General features: G+C 40.2%; 1 protein-coding gene across 1 annotated transcript in view; it reads left to right on the top strand.

Moving 5' to 3' along the window:
- The window catches only part of NOS1 (nitric oxide synthase 1), a 1255637-nt gene that overhangs the window by 916122 nt on the left and 314775 nt on the right, over positions 1-24740 (top strand). Inside the window, exons 16-17 of the mRNA XM_044068292.1 lie at positions 17341-17457; positions 17541-17715. Of these exons, the coding sequence (XP_043924227.1) occupies positions 17341-17457; positions 17541-17715 (292 nt within the window). The remainder of the gene's footprint in view (positions 1-17340; positions 17458-17540; positions 17716-24740) is intronic.

Raw genomic sequence — 24740 nt, 5'->3', positions numbered from 1 at the left:
GCAAAAATCTGGACATTCTGCAAAAATCTGTACAGTTGAGAGGTAGCATCAGCAACAGGCACATTATTTGTAGAGGAAACAATGAAATATAAAGTTGTTTGCTTGGAGAAACAATGAAATATAAAGTTGTTTGCTTGCAGAAACTGTTTCATTAGTTACATATATCTTTAATGTGGAATTATTCAGATGACTTTTACTTCTGCAGAGATTGTGCATATTTACTTATACTGGTGGACTGAAGAAGTCTTAGTAGACTTTTATGATGGAAATGTTCTGAACTGGGTAGTTTTGTCATTACTGGTGCATGCATTTTGTTTCATTGTTCACTGGGAAAATGTTCAAAACAATACATTTAAAATGCCCTCTAACAACTGCACTGTATTATACAAGGAATATAATCTAATACAATCAGGAAGGTGTATCAAAGAACACATGTATGTTTCGTGTGCAAGGGGCCTGTGATTTGAAAACAGTCCAGAGTTTATCTTTATCTGCCACTGGCCAGATGTATTTTCTTTGAATTTGGGTTTCAGTGCTGTTTCAATGAATTTAAGTTTCAAGAGTATAGGAGTTTTAATGCTAAGTCTGTTTTCATTGTGAGACTGCATTGCTTTGTTTAGCAGATGTCTATTAGTGTTTGCGCTGTAAAATGTAAAATAACACTTTTAAATGAAATCCAAATCATCACAGAAGTAAAGCAGTATGCACATTACAGTGTTTATGGTAAATGGGGTGAAATAGTCAAGTAATGGGGCATTGGAATGGCTGCGGGGGAGGCCCCATTCGACCATGATTTTGTGAGGGTGGTTGGTAAACTAAAAGACAGCCCTGGCCGAACTATACCTCTCAACTGTCCAGATTTTTGCAGAATGTATAGATTTTTGCTTTTTTATTTTTGGTTTGTTCCTCGTAAAATTTGTGGTTTTCTGACAAATCATTAAGGAATGAAGTCACTAAATGATGACAGACATTGAGTTTCAGACTTCATACCCTTCAGAAAAATGTATACTTAAGCAAGACCTGTTATTCTCTCAACTAAGTTTATACAAGAGCACTTTTTAGTATTGGTTTTATGTTCCCCCATAATATTTGGCCTTGTACAGATTTCCAGTACTAAAAGGTTGAGAGGTACACACAAATAAATTGCCTTACAGAATTAGGTATATCCAAACCTCTCAACTGTCCCCAATTTTGGCTCAAAATGTTGCTCTCCCCCTAATAATCCCTCTGCATAATGGCAATTTTGAAAGAAAACATGGAGGGTTTACAATTATTAAATAATTGTAATGATCAGAGTTATAGATTACTTTCATTTCAGAAATACATGTAGATTCTCTTATTTTGTCAGCTGCTCAACTTAACAGTACTTCTTTGTCTTCTTCTTTCGGCTTTTCCCGGTCATGAGTCACGACAGCGGATCATCTGTCCGCTCATGATTGGCAGTGGAGTTTTACGGTGTTGAGTTGCCAGCCCGCCACCGAACCGTCCACAGAAGGCACACACACTCACACTTAGGGCGAATTTAGAGTGTCCAATCCACCTACTGCATGTCTTTGGGATGTGGGAGGAAACCGGAGCACCCGGAGGAAACTCACGCGACCACAGAGAGGACATGCAGATTCCGCACAGAAGGCACCCCAGCCGAGAATCGAACCAGAGAACTTCTTGCTGTGAGGCGGCAATGCTAACCGCTGCACCATCATGGCTGCCCCTGCTCAACTTAACAGTACTAATATTTAAAAAACTGTCATCTTTGACAGATTCCCAACTATACTGTGTGGCTATTTCATATTTTTGCATCATATTTTTGCACCATTTTTCATAAAATTGTGGTTTTCGTTCAAATTAGTGGCAAATCATTAAAGACTGAAGTTAGAAAATAATGACAGACATTTGTGTTTCAGATTTCATACCCATTCAGAAAATTCATACTAATGCAAGACCTCCTATTCTATTATCTTTTTAAGTTTATAAGAGCAATATTTTTAAAAATTGTCCTTATTTCGGGCCTTTGTCCCACTTCTATTTATGGCTTTTTGTCCATATTTCTTACTCTGAGGCTGAGAAGTATGACAAATGTGTCAGGGCCATCACTATCAGTCAGACACATTTCAAATTGTGACATACTTGTTGTACCACACTCTCCCATGTAGTGACTCTGGATGTGTCCAAGCAAGGCAAGGAGCAGATATGCAGTGTAAGTGTGTAGAGTATCCCCCCATCCAAGGTAGACACAAGTACTACAGTGGCTTTTCATCTGTCCTTGATTTTGCAGAATGCTCTGTTTTTCTGTCATATTTTTATACTGTTGATTTATGCTTCTTATTATTCAGTAAATGCATGCTGTTGCAGTGCCTGTTGATCTGTGTTTAAGTAGCAATGCTTTAATGACCATCAGGTAAGCTTCTCTGAGATTATAAGATGCAAGTAAGCTTTAATAAGCTTACTGTTAAAGAATTACCAACATTGAAAACATTTTTGTTGTTGCCATGCAGAGAATATTTACATAACAAGACAATGTATAAGCCTTAAGTTTTGAAATCCATATGATAGTATTTGTAATAAAAGACAGAATTACAGTATTTTCAGAAGCTCATTACATTTGTTGGAGACTTGCAGTCATCTTTGCAGGCTTTACCCATAAACTAAACAGAATGCCAATCTATCATGTGGGGTCCATAACCTGTGCAGTAATCCTTTAAGCAATTTTATCTTGAGCTTGTCTGTTTGCTGCTCATTTTTTACTTTGATCATGTGTTCTCCATGAAACAAGTAGATAGTTGTTGTCAGGCAGCAGGTCTTTTTTGGATATGAAACATTTTTACAAGTGGGGGTATCACAGAGATTGCTACTTTCAGCATGTTACTTGGTACTTTTATAAAGCTGAATATAAATTATAATTAGAACTGCAGTGCAAGGAGAAGTGGTTTGAGTTGAGTGCTGCTTGTCTTTTATACTTGATTTTGACTGGCATTCCAGTAATGTATTTAAAAAGTAATTAATTTTTTCATGCCTCACAACCTTTTTGCTTCCATCTAGATATTAAGTAAGCAGACATGTAGCCAATGCATTGAAATATTTTTTTTTCTTCTCCACTTCATTTTGTCTTGGTTGGACTCTCATAATGACAGTTTGGCATCCAGGACAGCGTATTTAATTAAAGTCCCGTTTTTTGGGTTTTGAGCATAGCCCCGCACCTTTCTAGTTGGTCACACCCCTGCCAGTTAGCCTCACTCATTCAGCTGTCTCCTGCAGCCCCCCTTTGATTTGAAGTCACCAGCCACCACTGTTCTTTGGCATTCTTCTGTCATAGACTACACCTGGCACTCTATGCCAGTTGGCTGCAGCCCTTCTGATTCTAGCTTTAACCTTTTCATTCAGACTTCCCTTCTCCTCAACCACCCCTCCCAGATACTTGAAGCTGTTTACCTGTCCCACTATCTTCCCTTCTATCTCTATTCTCCACTTCTTCTGATTTCCCCAATTTGCTGCTATTACCAAAATCTTATCTGTGCTTAGTTTCATCCCATGTGCCTTCAGTTTTGCATTCCATTCTCCTATCTTTTGCTGAAGTCCTAGCTAAGAGTCAGCCTGTAATGCCACATCATCTGCATACAACAACTTTATTGATCTGTCCCCTCTGACCTGTTTGCTAATGTAGTCCATCACCAGTTTGAACAGTACGTGGCTCAGAGTTGAAACCTGGTGTACACCCACTCCCACTAGGAACCCATCTGTGAGGCAGAACACTATTCGTACTTGAGTCATTGGGTGCTTGTACATACCCTGCAATAATTCTACCAATGTTTCTGGGACTTCAAACCACCATAGTACTGCCCAGATCAGCTTTCTTGGGACCTTGTCATATGCTTTCTCCAAGTCTAGGAATGCCCAGCTGGACTCTCTCCTCATCTCTAGCTTCTTCTCAAGTATCTGTCTCAATGCAAACATTGGCTCAGTTGTGCTGCATCCTAACCTGAATCCGAACTGCTCATCTCATAGGTTCATAGGTTTATACTAGGCTATCTGCCCTAAGGCATTTATAAGCCTAGCCCAAATTTTTTATTGGCGCCACCCCTATATGAAAAAAAAACTGTGCCAGTTTGTTGTGTGCCTCTCTGCAGTGACACACACAGAGATGAGATGGGTGTAACCTCGATCTCCATCCCCAGGTCTAGATTTCTCTTGAACAGAGTCAGCGAGGTGCTCGCTCTGCCTCATGGACTTATTTTTATTCCACAGGTCTCTGGTCTCTCTTCTCTCTAAATCCCTCCCCTATCTATACCCGTGCTAAGGTCCGTGCTAAGGGTTTATTTGCTTGCTTAGTGGGTTTTTTTGGATTTTTTTGGAGGTGAGATTGTCCATGGTTCCATTTGGTTGGATTGGGCCTGGCCTTGTACATGTCAGGCACATGTCACCAGAGTAGAGTGACTGACCAGAGCTGGAGTTTTCAGCTGACTTCATTCTTTCATCCTTTATCCTCCAGATCAGTCCTTTTGAGGAACTTTTGGATTGCTGCAGATGTCGGCTTGAGATAGCAGATGTCGGGTGAGATACATCCCAGATCTTTGATCTGATGTCTGATAAGTGAAGAGTACAGGACTAGATCTGGATCTGAATGACCCATGTGAATCCTTCATGATCAGGTGGGGTCTTGTAGAAGGTCTTTAGCAATGGTCTCTGTAAAGTGAGTGTCAAAACCTAGGGTCCCCACTGGTCCCTAAACCTTCTGGTGCTGTGATCTGCCACCTATATATGTGCTTGGGATGGTATTATGTTTCCCCCGGTTTTATTTTGACTTTTTTCGATTTTATATTTTTTTTTGGCTTTTTACACTAGCTCCATGTTTCTGTTCTCTGGGTCCATCTCCCCTCCGATGAGTATCTCCACTATATCCATCCGTGTGCATCTGCCACTACACAGCAAACATTAAGGAAGTCCTCCCATGCTGGCCTGCTGTGCTGCTGAGATGTGCTGCTGCGTAGAACTAGCCCGAGCCAGCCCCCCAAGGACCGGTGACCCGCCATGGAGTCTGACACACTTGGCACCACTTTGGAGTGGGTTTCATAACCAAAAAGTCTAACCTTTCCCATCTTGTGACATATGGGTTTGTTTTGTGGTTTAAGTTTTTCTACAATTTGGGTGGGACAATGTGTGTTGGGTGTTGTGTCGCTCAAAGGTAGGTGCAAGGTGGCTGTATGTAACTTAGGCTGGCCCTCTAGCCCAATCAAAAAGTCGACTCTTTTTCAAAGGCAGCTAATCTTGACAAAAAGCAAATGTGGTGGGGTCAAAAGTCCAAAACTGCTATATCTTTGTTTCTGCAAGTCCCCTATCTTTTGTTTATGAGCTCCATTATGATCCTCTCCATAGCTTTCATGAGTGAACTTACCAGGGGTCCATGGGCGTAATTTACCAGGGAGTGGGACCACAGTTGCCCCTGGAGTGGGACCACAGTTGCCCCTCCGCTTGGTAAGCGGAGATTAAACAGCTGCCTTTCGGGGGGGGTTAATTCCTCACATTTGCGGGTGTATTCGGTCGGACACTCATGTAGGCCATTGATGCTGTGTTTGTTTTTTTAGAAGAGTCCTTTTTTTCACCATTTTGAGATGTCGGGGGGCTACATTCCAGGGTTTGGAGGTCCTACTCTGCTAGGAGAGGGGTGAAGTTTGTATGAACCTGTCTGCCGAAGTTATGTCTGCCAGTGTGTTGATCTTTGTTTTTCTGGATCAGTTTGTTTAATTGCAGATTTGGGTCAGTGTTTTCAACTTAATCTAACTATATCTGAGCAATTCCCTTCCTTTGACCTAGGATTGATTAATTCTCTCTTTAAATTGGCCTTAGTTGATTTTTTCCTGAATTTTTTTTTTTTTGGTTAATGATCAGGGGTGACTCCTTTTTATGGATTTTGTTCTATCTGTGTAATAGCTTTTGTTATTATTGATAAAGTGTAATAGGTTTATCCACCCACCAGAAGATTGTCGGTTTGTTTTGTGGAAGAGTCTTTTGTTTATTTGGGATTGATCCTGTCCATGCTGGAGGGGAGGTGTTCATAGAAGATTGGGCTTGGTTTCGCTCATAGCTGTGGTTTGTGAGGTCTGCAGGCGGGGGGGATACCACACCACACACCAGTCTTGGAAGTAGTGTGTTTGCTTTAGACACCACCTTGATATTTGGATTTTTTGTTTGGGAATTGGGGTCTTCCTGTGGTTTTTGTTGAGATTAGTTTATGATGAATCTCTGTTTTCCTCCAGTGAGCATACCAATGATGGCATTTAATTTGTGAATTGAATATATAGTAGTTAATTTTGATCCTTTCTTGTGGATTTTTCCCCCTTGTATATTTGGCATCTGATTAATGAACATCATAGCTGAAGTTTGGAGATAATTTATAGACTCCAGATTCGGGTGGCAGAAGTCACCCGGTTAGTTAATATCAGATGGTGTTATGAGACCTTGTTAGAAGTCAGGCAGTGTGGGCCTATGAAGGGTGTGTCCTGAGTTTGAGTGCTTTGGGCTGTGGCAGCAGGAGGCCTGTTGTAGAGTTTTTTTGGCCTGGATGCACCCCCTTTTGGGGTGTGTATTTGCGTGGTGATGGTTAACCTGGAGTTTCCCCCCTTTGTGTGGGGGTTGGGGGCCTCCTTTGGTGTGGTTAGTACGGGGGTTGGGGTGGGCAGGATGTGCTTAAAAAAAACCCTAATAGATCTCCCATCTTACATTCTACTACTCTGCATATCTATTTATCAATCACCCTCTCCAGAACTTTCATGCAATGTGATAGGAGTTTGATGTCTCTGTACTGCCCACAGTTGTGGATATCCCCTTTGTTCTTGTACACTGGCATGAATATGCTTATTATCTGGTCATCTGTGATACGCCTTTAACTCCACACTGCTATTAGTACCCTCAGGAGCCATTTCTCCCCTATCTCACCCAGCATCTTTATCATATCTGCTGTGATCTCATCTGAGCCTGCTGCTTTCCCTGACTTAATTTGTCTTAGTGCTGTTCTTACTTCATCTAGGGTGGGCTCCTCTTCTTCTCTCATCGTAGGCTGAAATACTCCTTCCATCTACCTTTGATGTCCTGTAGACTGATGAGCAGGTTTTTGCTGGCATCTCTTATGAAGGGTGTCTGACTATCTTCTTTGTCTTTCTGTCTTTACCTTGCAACTTGATACAGTTTCTTTGTGCCACTTACTGAGTCACTTTCCAGAAGTTGGTAGAATGCACTCTTTTCCTCACTATCATAACCCTGCTGTAGGGCATAGGCTGAGATTATGAATACTGCCCTAACATTACACTGGAGTCTGATTGCCATGTGTCTGTCATTGATTCTGATTATATCCTTAACTGCCTTCTGAAGTGTCTTTCTTTCCACAAGTCCCACACCATTTCTAGCCTGTTCCCCTCCTGAGTAGTAGAGTCTGGATCCCAAGCCAAGTGGCTTTGCTACATTGCCCTTCCATTTCATCTCTTTGAAACATAGGATGTCCAGCCTCCTCCATATCATCATGTCATCCACTTCCAAGCTACATCCTGTCAGTGAACCTACATTAAGCGTAGCAATTCTCAGTTCATGTTTGGCAGGTTGGTTGGTTGTACATCCAGCTTTCGCTCAACAGAGCTATCCCAGGTAACCCAGTCTGGGCAACAAGACATCATCCGGCCAGTAGCTTATTGACCCATGGCAGCTGGGCTTTTATGGCGGGCACACACACTGGCCAATAGGTGAACATATACCCCTCCCATCATTAGCAAGGGTCCCTGGCATAGGTCAGAGAAGGCTGGGTCCTCAACCCGCTTATCATTGGTAACTACCTAGTTGGCATAATGGTTAAGGTGTTCACCTCCCATGTACAAGGTACAAGGTTCAATCCTGACCTCTGACCAATGCCTGTTTGGTGTTTGCATGTTCTCCCTGTGTCTTCATGGGGTTTCTCTCATGTCCGAAAAACATGCTGAGTGTTTCCATCTCAAAGTCACCAATGAATGGAGCTGTGTGCAGCAGCACAGACCCTACATGGTGCCCTATAGGGGGAAGAGTTGTACAGACCAACCACTTTGGGCATCTACTGTGGTGAGCAGTATCCTCAAGATAGGAGAACAGGGATCACAGACTGCATGCCATGGCAAGAGTAGCCACTCAACGGTGTAAAATATGGCTTTAGGTGATTCGGTCATTAAAGCTTAAAGAAAACAAATACATTAAAACTCTACTAAACAACAACTGCAAGGCACTTGGCTCTGTTTTTAGTCTACACCTAGACAATTTTCCAATCCAGGAGAAAATATAAACCGCAATATATCGGACATAACATTAAATGCTATGATAAAATTCCTATATGGAGATTATTACACTTTCCCCTCTATCTACTACTGTAAACATTTAACTGATTATATATCTTAACTACCAACTTCTGCTTATTCCTCACTCTCCTTCACTATACAATGGCTTACTAATTTAACTGGTTATATCCCTTAACTACCTACCCCTACTTAATCCTCATTTTCCCTCGTTGTACCACAACTTACTAATTTAACTGGTTATATCCCTTAACTACCTGTCCCTACTTAATCTTCATTCTCCCTCATCTTATCATGACTTACTAATTTAAGTGGTTATATCCCTTAACTACCTACCCCCTACATAATCCTCATTCTCCCTCACTGTACCAGGACTTACTAATTTAACTGGTTATATCCCTTAACTACCTACCCCTACATAATCCTCATTCTCCCTCACTGCACCAGGATTTACTAATTTAATTGGTTATATCCCTTAACTACCTACTCCTACTTAATCCTCGTTCTCACTCATAATATCATGACTTACTAATTTAATTGGTTATATCCCTTAACTACCTATGTTACTTATGCTTGTTCTCCCTCGCTGTACCACTGCTTACTGATTTCAACCCAAATGTCAGTCTTTGTCTTTCCTTATGTTTCTTTGCATTTCTGTCTGCTGTAACTTTTACAAATGCACACGTCTTCCTATAGTCACAAATTTTATGAGTGATGCAAGATTAGCATTAATCATCTGTTACACCTAATTATGTATGCAAAATGTTTATGTAGCCAAGATGAAAACATTTGATACAATTTGGAAAATGAAAATGTACCGTATATTACCTGTGTATGTGAATACTGGAGCTTTTCTAGCTGGGCCTTCGCTGAAAAAGGGTATTTATCCCAGTCAGACTTTCCCAGTCAACAAACATAAATAAATAAATGATTGATAGTCACAGTATCAAAGCATAATGCATAATTTCCATTACTGTACATATGAATATAAACATGCATGCACTGTGTAATCCAAAATATATAAGTTAAGTTTTAAAGGGCAGTATTTTCCCACTGCAGCAGTACTGTATGCCCCAACTTCAAAATGCTGTAATGCAGTTGTATATAGGATCATAGGAGGTTACTGGGTTATTGTCCCTGAGGCCCTTATAAGCCTAGTCAAGAGTTTAGCCTATATTTAGACAAATCAGCACCTAATGTCCCTGTCCAGCAGGGGCATGGGTGGAATGCCAGGGGTATATTTTCTGTTTCCCATCCAGTTATCCAGTTTGCACTTAAAAAGGGGTAAAGAGATACTCTGCTTGATGTGGAGAAGGAGTCTATTCCATAGATGAGGGAGTCTCTGGGACACAAATCTGTCCCGCCAACAAGTCCTGTTGATGTCACAGACCAGGTTGAGACCACACGTGTGGGTTACTCGAGTGGAGCTTGACTTGCGGATATGCAGCAGTCCCATCAAGGTGGGGTCCATGATCGCATTGAGGCCCCAGATTCTCCTGGTGATTAACTTCTGTGGTCTCTCCAGCTGCTGCATGTGCTTTGTGAGGTGCATGCCGAAAAGTGCATTGTATTCAATAATGTGGCTTATAAGGGATATGTACCCTGTATGAGTAAGATTTTTTATATGTTCTTCCTGATGGCTGAAAGTGATATTTAGAAAAAATTGTGTAACTGCTTATGAAAAAAGTAAATAAAGGAATCTGTATTGAACTGGACAATAAAGTGTATAACCTTTGACCAAGAAACCTTCGAGGTAACAACAGTCATCACTGAAGAGGGGTAAATAAAGAATATATTGCTGAGAATGTGACTCTTCCATAGTGGATGACATTTATAAATTAGGGGAGAAAAAAATTCACTTAAAAACTATAAGAATGAACTAAACACTACTTTCAATATTATTCCTATTTTATTCCCAGCCTATCAAGTTTACTTCATTATGAGGAATATTCCTCATTTTGACTCTTAAAAAAAGCCATGTCCCTCAATGCTTCACATTGGAAGGGTCAGTCATACATTCATTGCTGTGATTTTTTTTTAATAATATCCATAGTAATTAATTCTTAATCATATTAATTGATGAAAAGAACTTTATGTAAGTATAAAACAGTACATTTTACCCATGCGTTAAGCTTCTCAATTGAAGATGTTAGCAAACCTTTAGCAATCATTCCACATTTTGCCCATTCGTTCCACATTATGAGCGGTAGTGTGCCACACTGAGGTGATGAAAGGTTAAGAGCTATGTTTCATCCATTTCAGATACATATTTTCCCTTTGCCTTTGCTGTCTGATGATCATCAACCCCTTCCCAGCTAATTGGCACTATTATTTCCTCATCAGTGAGGCAAGGGTCAATTAGGAGGAGCCACCGTTCAGACATTAATCAGAGGTGGTTTGAGATTTTTTTTTAATGCAACCTTATCCCCTGCATGTATCTGGCAAAGCACCGAGGATGGGAGGTTTACAATATGCAACAGTGAAGGGTGCCCACTCACTTTTCAAGGGGTGTATCCTCTCAGGCAGACCTTCCTCTTCCTACAAAACATGAGTGGTGTTTCTTCTAGTTTCTACCAGGGAAACTGCACCTGCTCAGTATGCCATCAAGTGTGCACATCCCTCCCCATTCATAGAAGAGGTAATTGGGTCATGCTTCTTCAATCCTCCTCCCTCTACCTGACTCCTCCACTACTTGGGGCCATAACCAAACCTCAGTCACCTGGGTTACAGTCAACACTCAGACCTCTGACTGATATAGCCAGGATTTTCAATTTCAGAGTCAATTGGGTCAGAATCTATCCTGCCAGCCAATAGGCATATGCCAAGAACAATTCCCATGTTTACAACAATCTGTTGCAGAATACATTGACCCACCCTTACATAGCCACATATAGGACCAAATTAGAAGCACCAATCCAGCCATTAGCATGTCTTTGGATATTTCAGGAAACTAAAGGCCCTCACACAAATCTATGCAGACATGGGTAAGATATACAGACACCATACATAGTAACATAGCAAGGGTAGGGCAAACAGGACATGTGCCCTGGGCACAAGGTTTTAGACAAGGTAATCCTGAAGTGCCATTCTTGCATTCTTCATTCTGTATCAGCATTTCTGAAAGAGGATACAGAAAGCAATATGCAAACGTCTTTTATTTTCCTCTCTTTAAATCATGAGATGTGTCAGGGAGTGGGAATGTGTCTGGGAGGGGACATGCATCTGGGAGGGGATGCGTTCTTCAGACTGCAGTAAGCAGTTTTATCAGATCTTTCTTTTTTTCTATTTCAGTGAAGATCTGTGGCAGGGAAGGGGCGGGTGTTTTGAAGGGGCCATGTTTTTTTTTTGCTCTTTCCATGAGGATCTATGGTAGAGAGGGGGTATATGTCTTGAGGGGTCACATGCGTAGGGGGTGGCATGTGCTCCAGACTGCAGTGACCATTGTATCAGAGTTGTCCTTTATTTGTGTGTATGTGTGCTTTTCTGTTTGAGCAAGGGGATGTGCTGCTAGTTCAGAGGCTGTTCCAGGGCTCTGGTTGAGCCAGCTATGCCTCTAACCATACAGAAATTATTCTAGTCAGGAAATGAATTTAATAATTGAACCCTATGAAGAAATAATACACACCACTATATAGCAATATCACATCATAAAAATGAAATATACACTAAATTATCTCCAGTTGTCCACTCTTTCTGAGCCATCACCACCAGCAAAGCAGTGCCAAAGAAAACAGTATCCAGAATGTTCCACACTTGTTACATGAAGATTTCACTGAAATATCAGAGTTGTCTTCTCCTCCCTAAACCTTTTTTTTTCAAAATCTCTTTATTTGAATTTTCAGATATTAACAGCGATGCATCCAATCAAACATACAAAACAAACAGTACATACAAAAAGGAAACACTCAAAAAACTAATACAAGAAATATATCTATATATATATATATATATATATATATATATATATATATATATACACTAGAAGCCACTACATCATCAAATGGAGTATAAAAGGTTTTTAACATCACTTAAGAAAATGAGGGATAGTATAAGGGACATATTTTATGAAGAAGATAATTATAGAAATTCAACCACTTATTATACTTAATGTAATTAGGGAATACAATTAGATATATAAAGAGGTAAAAGGGAAAGAAGAGAAAAAAAAAGAAACACTAAAAACTGGTTATAATGCAGTTATTGCATAATATAAATCTCCTCCCTAAACCATAACAATGCAGCCATTGTGGAGTCATCATTACTCTCAAGGTTATGGACTGTGATGTCACAACAGTGGATTTTGGCATCAGGCAGGGAATAAGTATTAAAAACAGATAAACTCGAGTGCTATCTTAATGTTAAATCACAGATGTTAGAGGAGATTTGTGCAGTATTATGCACAGAAAAAGCACAAGTACACAGTATGGATAATGCAGTGAAACTTATCCTAACCATAGTTTATCATCTAATGTGATAGTACTTTAAAACTTTTTCAGACTACCTGAATGTTTATTGATTTTGTACTGTACTGCTTTTTAAAATAGCCATCATGTAGTATGCATGAACAGCACATGTGTGCTCTCAGATACATATGTGAATGTGTGAATTAAAGACTGTTCTTGTATATGGACAAAGTGATTTATGCTGTATTAGATTATTTAAATAGACAGCATTAGCTATTATTGGGTTTATAAAGGAATGAAGTGTGTAACACTAATAAGGTTTAATATACCCCAATGTTCTATTTGTTTTCTGTAAATAACAGTAAGAAGCAGTCAGAAAAGGAGCTAAGGTCTATATCAATAACATGCATTGTACTGTTTGTTGTGGTATGATATGGGTATGGATTGCATGGTACTTTATCATTTTGTAAGTCATGGTACTTCAGAAGAATGAATAGCATTGTAAGTATGCATGGCATGGTACAGCCTGGTACAGCATGGCATATATTACATGTGGCATGGCATGAAGTAAAATGGTAGAGTGTAATAGAGTATACCATTGCATGGACTAATAATCAGAAGGTAGAACAAGGAACATTAAAATATAGAATATCGATTTAATTCTAATCCAGGAATCTGTTTCATGTTAAACCATCCTGTGGCATCCCTCCTCTTGGCCAGTAATAAAGGAGCCTCAATCCTCACCAGTGACACCAGTGAGGGATATTCACTTGAAACAAAGATAGATCCACACAATATTTCCAGATGCAGCTCTCTGGTGACTGACTCAAAGAAATCAACCAGGTTGAGCAGGCATGATCTACCCTTTACAAAAACAAACTGTGTGGGATCCAGAGTTTAGAGATTTCCTATATCCTTATTTATTAGGTCCATGATGATGCATTCCATAGCTTTGCATATCAGATTCATCAAGCTAATGGGGCGATAGTTCCCAGGGTCTGTAGTAACTCCTCCTTTGTGGAGAGGGATGACTGTAGCAGTGCGCCATTCGGTAGGGACAAAGCCTGAGGTGAGGCTGTGATTGAACAGGGCACACAGGTGACGTGTCAGTTCACTCGGTAGTTCATGTAGAACACAGCCAGGGATATTGTCAGGTCCCATAGAAGCTGTATTCTTGTCCTTGGACAGTGCTGTTTTAACTTGTGCAACAGTAATACTGGGTGCCTGGCCATCTACTGGTATTGTGATTGGTCCTTTGGTGGGGGAGAGAGGGGCAAGGTTGGCACTGAATCAGTCGGCCAGTATATTGGCAATATCTGTTGGCTCAGTATAGGAGGCGCCATTGTGCAATAGTGCTGAGCAAATCTGGGTATTGCCATTGAGATTCTTTACATAGCTATAGAAGGCCTTGTGGTTGTCTTTACTATCTGCTGCAATTCTGTTTTCATTGCTAGCTTTAGAGGATTTGATGAGGGATCTCAACTTTTTGTTGAAGCTGATAAGGGAGTTTTTCCAGTCTTGGGACTTCACCTTATTTTGCATCAGTTTCCTCCTTCTGTTGTAGAGTTTGTTTATGGCAAGGGACCAGCAGATTGGCTTCCTTTTTTTGGAGGAGAGCATCTTGGTTCTATTAGGTATGGCGAGATCCATGTATTTGTGTACATGTTCGTACAGGGCATTAGTGTATGATTTGGCAGTCATGCAGCTGTTCTCCATTTGCATGCATGCCATGAAGGTAACCACCTCTGTTTTAAGGAGCCCAAAGTTAGCTTTGGATAAGTTTTTCATGGTGGTTACCTTTGTGGGGGGGGGTGGATTTCCAAGGTGATTAGTTTGTGGTTGGATCTAACCAGGGAGGAGTTGACTATTGGTGTAGAGCAATGGTTGCCCATGTTAGTAATGACCAGGTCAAGGATGTTGCTACCTCTAGTGGGGGTAAGAATGAGCTGGTCCAGGGCACTGGAATTAATGAATTCCAGGAAATGTTGGGTAAGTGTATTGGTACATGAGTAGTTAATGGAGGGGTAGTTGAAGTCACCCAGTATGAGAGTGTTAGGTTGGTCCATAATATTCTCCAGGATGCTTAGGAATGTGGAGTGTGAGTTTTGGGAAATGGTTGGGGACCTATAACAGGCTGTGACCTGAATCTCTGTCTTACCCAATGTTAGCTGCACCTGAAGTATCTCTGATGCGTTATGTTGGGCTACCAGTCTGGAGGTGTGTGCATCCTTTATGAATATGGAAATACCACTGCATTTGGAGCTTCTGTCCAGCAGGACTCACTCAGTGCTAGTACATTTTAACAAAAGCAGCTTTACAAATACATTTTCAACACAAGCACCTGTCCACATCAGTTTGATATACAAATGACATATAATTCTTTACAAAACTTCAGCTAGCTATGCTGGCATATGTTACATATCCACTGCCCTACTTCTCCTGGCATAGTTGGCAATACTTTACATCATCATACATCCCTAACCATCCTGCCAACTGGCTGATATCACACATGACCCCATCTTCTATCTTGCAAGTGCTGAGCCCAAATGGTAGTTCAATATAACTTTAATTTTAGGCTAAGCCAAATCAGAGCACACAGCTCATCAGGCTACCTGGCAATTACAGACAAACAAACCACACCCTCAGTGCTGTGTCCCGGTATCCCTGTTCACTGTGTTGATCATGAATTCTTTAACTGAAGTATCTTGGAGACATTCTGAACTGCAGTTAATTTGGCCCCTTCATTCAGTCCTTGCCAAAACAATAAGCAGGCAATCTAGCTCTGAGGATCATAAATCACACATAGCCCTCCATCAAGATAAGGTCTCTGTCCCAGCAGAGCATAGGACTTGATCAGTGACGTGTCTTCTTTTCAATGTTTGTGGTTTTCATGAACAAGATATAAAGGCACAGCCTGGATTTGGTAATCTACTCTGGGGATGTTTTTTGTAAATGCTTCTATCTTCTTGGCCCTAAGAGACAACCATCTGTAACATGTAGTGGGTGGATTTGCTGCTGAGCATAAAGCGGCTGTAATGAAACTGAGTGCCTACAGATCTGAGGTTATATCTACACACAAAAAAGAGTGGATTGCTTTCACTAGAGAAGGGGATATAAAGTAGCTGAATTGGTCTAGGCATCCTGGAGCCTTGGTCACAAGTACAATTAGAGAGGAATGGAATATTTTCCAGCAGATGGGTTTAGTGACAGCTGCATTGCAGGCATCATACTGTACTATACCAAAGTGGTAAAGCCAAAACTGGGTAATATGATAAACATCTCCATTTATTGGTCAGTCTATGTCCCCATCCTCACCTGTGGTCATGATTTTTATGTACTGACTGAAATGGTTAGATCATGAATATCAATGGCAAAAATTAGGTTCTCTGACAGGATAATGACACTCACTCTGCATGACAGAAAGACAGGCTTGGAAACATGGAAGGATCATGGAGTGTAAATGCTACATCTTCTTCTCAGGGGCTGTCAGTGAAGGTGGATCGGGATGACTGTGAGAACACTCCCCAGACATCTACCAGAGGAGGTACACCAGACACATGCAACTGAGAGCAGTTCCCCAGATGGACAAGGGAATGTTAGAGAAAGTACTTCACTTTGCTTGTCTGGGAACATTTGGGGATCCCACAGGATTAGTTGGACACTGTTTCTTTGTTCAGGAAGTCTATTCTACCTTACCAAATTTGCCAATACCTCAACCCTCACTAGAAATTGTGATTTTTAAAAATGAATGAATAAATGCATTAATGAATTTAATCATGGCATCATATGGCTGTGTATATCAAGGTAATCTAAGTAATGTATCAACTATTATTATTTGAAATGCCAAAATATGCATGGCATGATGTTTGTAGTATGTCATAATAATAAATGCATATAACAATTTAAAGCATGATCTCTTATTGCATACAGTTCATGAAATGGTACTGTATGGTGCAATGTGTGGTGTGCTACAGTAACTGATAAAACTACTGCCAAAACCACTTAGAGGAGCAAAAAGTTTTTTATAAAATGCTTTCAGTAGAATTGCTAAAAAAGCATGCTACAGTAAAATAGCACTCATAGTTTTCTTATAACTCTGACAGTGAGAAGCTCTTAAGAGGAAAGAGAGAATGAGAAGAAGACAGAATCCTAGAAATGCATGTTCTCAATATTGTTTATGATGATTTCTGTTATGCCTGTTCGTGATATTTTTGGTTAAACATTTTATAGCACAACATGTAGCTAGATGAAAAAATGTAAGGTGGCATACATTTGTAGTTTTATGTTGATTACTTTGTTAGAAAATGCAATGATCATTTGAAACAAACTAAGTGCACTAGCAATTACTCCTGCATATATATACTTTCTAAGGTTTTTTTTACTAATCCAGGCAGTTTCTTCTTAATGGTGCCTAAATATCTGATTATGCTTGAATGAATGTGATGATTTATGCAGATAGCAAATAGTGTGGTAGGAATCATCTTATGCTGTCCAGATCTCTATTTATACAAACTCCAAGTTCAACTACACAAGACAGTTTGTTAGAGTGCGTTATGCAACCTTAAAAAAGTAGATAAAATACACTGGAACTGGCTGACATTTGTAACCTAGCTTTGTGCTGTATTGTTTAAAAGGAGCTATAAGGTGAGGTTTAACAGTGTGTCCTCATCTACTGATGCCCGAAAGTCATCCATTGAAGAGACTGAACCTCGAGATCAGTTTGAAAGTACTGGACCCCTTGCCAATGTCAGGTAAATACCAGCCTTCTATGCTACAAGAAAGTTGAATAAGGAGATTAAGTGCTATTTATCATGTGTTCATCCATCTTTTTAAGGTTTTCAGTATTTGGTCTTGGGTCTCGAGCCTACCCTCACTTTTGCGCTTTTGCCCGTGCTGTTGATACTCTACTGAAAGAGCTTGGAGGTGAGAGGATCCTTCGAATGGGAGAAGGAGATGAGCTATGTGGACAGGAGGAGTCCTTTCGGACCTGGGCCAAGAAAGTTTTTAAGGTTGGTTGCTGTTCTTTTTCAGAACTTAGGCTGCAATAACCTTGATGTTACATATTAGTGTGTTATGTATTCTAAGAAAATAAATTCTGGGAATTAATGGTATATATTCTATGAAACACCAATCATATAATTTTCTTATCATACAACACTCCTATATTTATGGGAGACATTAATTTGTAAAGTATAGTATTCATTGAAAAGGGAATTAGCTGTTACATTCAATTGAAGCCCTGTTTTATCAAACACTGTAGGCGATCATGTGTGAAAACACACACACATATATATATATATATATATATATATATATATATATATATATATATATATATGTATATGCATAGTTGCAATTCCATTTGACAAGCCATGGATCATTAGATCACAAAACATCAGAAATGCAATCAGTGAAACCCAGTTTCTTCAATGAACGATATAGAGAAGGATTCATCCATTTGTCATGTGAGACAGGTGCATAGAATTATAGGTTATCACACAGTTCAGTAGTCTCTCCAGGTAGCACCCTTTGAGCACAGTCACAAACAAACAAAAAACCTTTTATAGTGCAATGCAGTCTTTCCCAATATGTTTACATGTTAACACATGTTCTGGATTACAATCCACGCTGTTCCAATAGAAAAGAGTTTAAATGTTTCTCACTACATCAATTGTGAAGCAACAGTTTCTTATTTAGGTTTCTGCAACACAAGTAACCTTCAGATTCATCACTACCATCTCAGGTAAATATGAATGTTGCAAAAAACTTCCACATCAGAGGTAATTGCTCTGACATCAGACAGTCTCTTTCTTTGCCTTTCCTACCCCTTCTTCTATTTCAGTCTTGGCTCTCCTTTGAATAGGACTGGCAACTCCACAAGCATTCTCAACTGGAATTTTATACCGGCTGGCTTAAAGGGCCATACCCCATTACTCGGTTTTGCTGTTTCTGAACATATGCTAGCCTTCTCAAATGTTTCCATATTTCCTCAGTACTCCCTGTCATACCTCTTAACCCAGTCCAAATGAAAAACAAAGCTACTTCTTAGACAGTAAAGGTCCTGTACAAAAACCACAAACAGCTAAAGAAATAAGTCCAGGATAGACACAGCTTCTACGGGACCAACTTTAATAAAACAGACTTTAAAAAGAGATTAGCGCTTTCATGCCTTGTAATAGGCACGTCATCAGACAAAATAAGAACAAGCACATACATCCTATATAGCAACATTAATTAACTAATCAGTGAAACAATTTACGATCTTTAAGCAGGTCTCGTTTACCTGTTAGCATGATACCCTGTGCAGCCACCATTTTATGCTATTATACATATGTGCTTCTATATGGATATATTCCTGTTCAATCTTTTTTTGCATCAGTAACTGAAAATGATACTTACAGATAGTTGCTACGGGATGGGAAACATGTATAAATCTATATTAAATGGACCCGATGTGTATGAACTACATTCTAAAAGCAAAAAGCTACAGGTATTGCAGGACTAGTGTTTATAGGGAATAACATGACTGAACACAAACAGTGCACAGCTTTTATACATGTGCACATGTGAAGATTTCTTGCATGAATGCCCTTTCTTGCTATCAGCAAGTCCAGCTAAATGAAGGTAAAGGTTACACCACTCTTTTCAATCTGGAGTCTGTGGGTAAGGCACTGTCCTGTGTCATACAAAGCTGCTTGCCATACTGCACAGTTCATTCTAAAAACCTTGAGGCTCACACCTCCCTTATGTGTTTGCCCTCTGTACTATGGAGGATAATACCATGTATGTAGAAAATGTAGGGAAAGCTAATGTTTTTACAACTTATATTATATAGTCCCTATAAGTAGTATTGTATGTTCTGAGTCTTATGTCTTGTACCACTGTTGTACATTTAGTGTTATTTAGACACTACAGCCTATGTATTAAAATGTAGGTAAACATTCCTGTAATACACACACACACACACACACACACACACACACACACATATCTATATATATATATATATATATATATATATATATATATATATATATATTTATATAGGTTCATACTAGACTATCTGCCCTAGGGCATTTATAAGCCTAGCCAGAGTGTGTTTGGCTTTTGCCACCCATTTTGAATGAATTTTGCTTTGCTATGCCCTTTTTCGAGGTTAGTATACTGTGCTTCTGTCTAACAGTGACACAGAAGTGATACTCGGGGTAAACCTACGATCTCCCATCCACTCATCAAGATTCCTCTTGAAGAGAGTCAATGAGGGACTCTGCCTAACCTGGACTGGGATTTTATTCCAGAGTGAAGGAAGCCCCTGGGTTATGAATCTGTCCCTCCAGCATGTCCTATTTATTTCAGTGCTGAGGTTCAAGTCTCTCAAGCGTGTAGCTCGATGGGATTTGGATTTTCTGAGGTGCAGCATGTCCATTAATTCCGGGTTGGACATGGCTTTATATGTCAGGCACAGATCGCCTCTGAGCAGACGGTATGCCACTGAGTAGAGCTGGAGTTTCTTTAACCGGGCAGCATATGGCATCTGTTTGAGCCCTTTGATCCTCTTGGTGAGGTACTTTTGGGGTCTTTCCAGTTGTTGCAGGTGTCTGGTAAGGTACATTCCAAAAGGGGCATTGTACTCAATTATGGGCCTGATGAGGGATGAGTAAAGAGGCAAGATGACCTCCCCTGATCTAGATGTGAATCCCTTCATGATTAGGTGGTCTATATAAAATGTTTTTCTAACCACTTTGGCCACGTGGTTTTCAAATGAAAGATTGCTATCAACTTGGGTCCCCAGGTCCCTAATTACTTCTTCTGTACTTAATGGATTACCACCTATGTGGTAATTTGTGGGCACTTTGTTTTTGCCAAAGGGGATGACTATACACTTTTTGGCGTTTAGCTTGAGGCCATGGCTCTGGCACCAGTTGTCTGTTTCTATGAGGCCCTTTTGTAGGATGCTTGTGTCGGCTGGAGAGTTGATTATGGCGCCTAGTTTGCAGTCATCTGCGAACTTGGTCAGCCACAGTCCTTCCATGTTGGCCTGTACCTCTGAGAAATATATAACGAACAAGAGAGGTCCCAGGACTGAGCCTTGTGGGACGCCACTTGTAACTGGTTTGGAGTCTGACAAGGCTCCAGCAATTCTAACCATGTGGGTTCTGTCCTTGAGCCAGTTTGCAACCCATCTAGTGACATAGGGGTTTATATTTACGTTGGTGAGCTTATCTATAATGCCCGAGTGGGGTATTGTATCGAAGGCTTTTGCGAGGTCCAGGTAGGCTGTGTGGACTACCTTCCCCTCGTCAATGGCCTTGGTGACTGTTTCAAAGAAATCGACCAGGTTTAAGAGGCAGGATCTGCCCTTAACAAAGCTGAACTGGGTAGGATCCAGTGTCTGTAGGTCCCCAATATCTTTATTTATGAGGTCCATGATGATCCTTTCCATAGCTTTGCAGACCAAGCTAGTCAGGCTTATGGGGCGATAATTTCCAGGATCCGTTGAGGCACCACCTTTGTGGAGAGGGACCACTGTTGCTGTACGTCACTCTTTGGGTACATATCCTGTAGTAAGGCTGAGATTGAACAGTATATTAGTTCACTGAAGTCTAACTTCAACGAACACCTATTCAGTGACCGCACTTCAACAAAAATCGTTTCACCGATTCACTGACTCTACCCAGGGCAAGTAAATACTTGCCCTACAACACAATGGACCAACACACAACTAAATCAAACTCATCCAAATGGGGCTTTACCCCCCCACACTCCCCCCAACTAGATATACCAACTCCCCAGTCACACTACAGTGGAGAAAAGGGCAAAGATGAGTAGTTAGCCAACTACTTCTTTGCCATTGGTAAATTCAGTGAATCGATGACACAATTTTCGTTGAAGTGCGGTCACTGAACGGGTGTTCACTGAAGTTAGACTTCCACAAACTAATATAAACCATACATATATATATATATATATATATATATATATATATATATATATATATATGTATATGTACAGTATGTATATGTGTGTGTATATATATAGATATATAGGTTTATATTCAAAACTTGGAAACTGCATCTGTTGACTGGCATGTGTGGTCTAATTGCAGTTTTCAAGTCGGCACAATGTTGAACCAAAATCTATCAACTACACTACAGCAAATGGGTAGTGTAGTTTGAGTGTTTAGGTTCGACATTGTGCAGGGAGATCGCAGGTCAGTGAGGAACATGGAATTAGCCCATTTCCTCACTGTAGTGCAATCTCAGAGTTGGTATATTTAATGTGCAGGGGGACTCCCCTGCAAAATAGTACAATTAATGTACCAGTCACTGTAGAGTGTAACGGTACATTAATGTGCATAGCATGGGTGACTGACATCACCTCCTGTTATGTCGAATACATAGAACTACGGATGTCAATGTATTCATTTTCACCTCGGTTGCTGTTTTGAAATTATGAATTCAGCATTTTTGGTCAACATTCTAATAGGTTGACTGAAGAGGATTCGGAATTCCAATAATAAACCAATATGTATATGTATGTGTGTGTGTGTGTGTGTGTGTGTGTGTGTGTGTGTATGTATATATATATATATATATATATATATATATATATGTAGATAGATATAAATATATAGATATACGTATATAGATAGATTGTCAGAGTATCAGAGTATAGAAACGAAGGTCTTCGATAATACCTTCCAAACTACATTTACTGCTTACCATTCATCCTGCCACACCCCTTTTACTCTCCATAAGCTATCCATTTGCCACTCCTCCACCCCCCGCTTGCCCAGTCTTTACTCAGACATGAATCTAATGTGCCATGTACAAAACCACACCATTGCTACCATAACACTGCATTCTTTCTGTAGTATTCCTAATATCCTCTACATTCAACTTTGGCTTCACCATGGTTGGAGAATTTAAACAACACTAAAATAACAGTGATGTGACTTTCACAGTGGGATTTACATATGGTGTGTGTGTCCAAATGGTGAGTTCAAACACATATGTATATACAGACTTGGAAGTAGTGAACCTGCATGGCCCTATGAAAATCGATGCAATGTCTGTGATATATATTTGGTAAGTAAACATGAATGCTTAATCAGAACAAATACTCTAGAAGAAGATGGCATTTGCATGCCTGTAGCTAACTCTTTGGCATTTAACTAACTTAGTAGCATGTGTCTTAGGACTTTATATCAAAAAGGATAATTATTGCATATATTCAAAAGATATTTTGCAACTTTTGTCTCCTTAGTATCATGTTCTGTTGGTCTGATTTCTCCAAGTGTTTGGTCTTCTAATATCATGGTTGTAATGGATCATATTCCTAAGTCAGGGTATGATTTTAGTTCACAAAATTAGTATTGGTTCATGTTTTGCTGTAGAACTGTGCATGTATCTATACAAATTCTTCAGTCATCTTCCAAATCTACAAAATTCAGTTGTGTGATCTCTCTGGTGTGCTTTTAAGAAGGTTCTTGTTTACTGCAACTTTTCCTCATGATGCAAATTCAGGGACACCTTTATGCAACATATTTATCAATTATTTTCTGGCAACAGGCTGGTTGTAACACTCCTTGTTGCTCAGCTTCCCAGTGTATTTATCGTATACAAATGCCTGAAATTCCTCCTATACAGCTTTCCATCCTACTTACAGACTAATCTTACCTCTGGGCTGCATAGGATTACGGTACGACTTCTGTACCAACTACTTCAGTTTTGGGCTGTGGACTTCCTAGTAAGTTTTATATTCTTAGCTTGTCTTCAGCATGTAAATTAGGTGGTCAGTTTATAACATAGTATTTCTGTTCCTTTGAGACCTTTGTAGCACTTCCTTGACTTTCTTTTCAGTTTCCTGTAATGTAGATGAAGTAATTTGCTTTTCATTCCTGTGCCCCTTAACTTATGAGATGATGACAGGCCAAGTCCCTGCAATGGAATAGTCCTGTACATGCATTATTATGAGATCGCCATTATAGGTTCATAGGTAGGTACTAAGCTATCTGCCCAAGGGCATTTATAAGCCTAGCCAGAATGTGTTGGCTTTCGCTGCCCCATTGATTAATTAACTGATCCTCTGTCAAGCAGAGCCAGTGAAGTGATCCCAGGGGTGTATTTTCTGTTACCCATCCACTCTTCAAGGTTTCTCTTGAAGAGTATTAGTGAGGGGCTCTGCCTGATGTAATTTGGAATTTTGTTCCAAAGCATGGGGAGTCTCTGTGACAGGAATCTATCCCTCCAGCATGTTCTATTTATTGTTGTGGCGAGGTTTACCTCACTAGAGCGTGTGGCTCGCAATGACTTGGATTTGTTTAGGTGGAGCATGTCCATCAGTTCTGAGTTGGACATGGCTTTGTAAGTCAGGCAGAGATCACCTCTGAGTAAGCGATGTGCCACTGAGTACAGCCGGAGTTTTTTCTGTCGGGCTGCATAGGACATATGTTTGAGACCAGTAATCCTCTTGGTGAGGTACTTTTGTGGTCTTTCCAGCTGTTGGAAGTGCCTTGTGAGGTACTTCCCAAATGGGGCATTGTACTCTATGATGGGTCTAATGAGTGACGAGTAGAGGGGCACTATAACCTCTTTATTTCTAGATGCGAACCCTTTAGTAATTAGATGGGCCACATAGAAGGATTTTCTAACTACTTTGGCAATATGATTGTCAAAGGAGAGATTACTATCTACCTGGGTCCCCAGATCTCTTATTACCTCTTATGTATTAAGGGGGCTGCCGCCTATGTGGTAATTCATGGGTGTTTTGTTTTTCCCAAATGGGATGACTATGCATGTTTTGGCATTTAGCTTGAGGCCATGATTTTGACATCGGGTGTCCATCTCAGTAAGGCCCTTCTGGAGGATGTCAGTGTCAGCCGGAGAGTCAATTATGGCTCCCAGTTTGCAGTCATCGGCGAACTTGATTAGCCATAGTCCTCCTGTGTTTTCCTGTACTTATGAAAAGTATATGCCGAACAGTAGGGGTCCCAGGACCGAGCCTTGTGGGACACCACTTGTGACTGGTTTAG

This window comes from Protopterus annectens, chromosome 4.part0, assembly GCF_019279795.1.
Source record: "Protopterus annectens isolate FY-2018-M chromosome 4.part0, PAN1.0, whole genome shotgun sequence".
Classification (NCBI taxonomy): Eukaryota; Metazoa; Chordata; order Ceratodontiformes; family Protopteridae; genus Protopterus; species Protopterus annectens.
The sequence above is the reverse complement of the archived record's forward strand: the minus strand, read 5'-3'. Positions and strand labels throughout refer to the sequence as shown.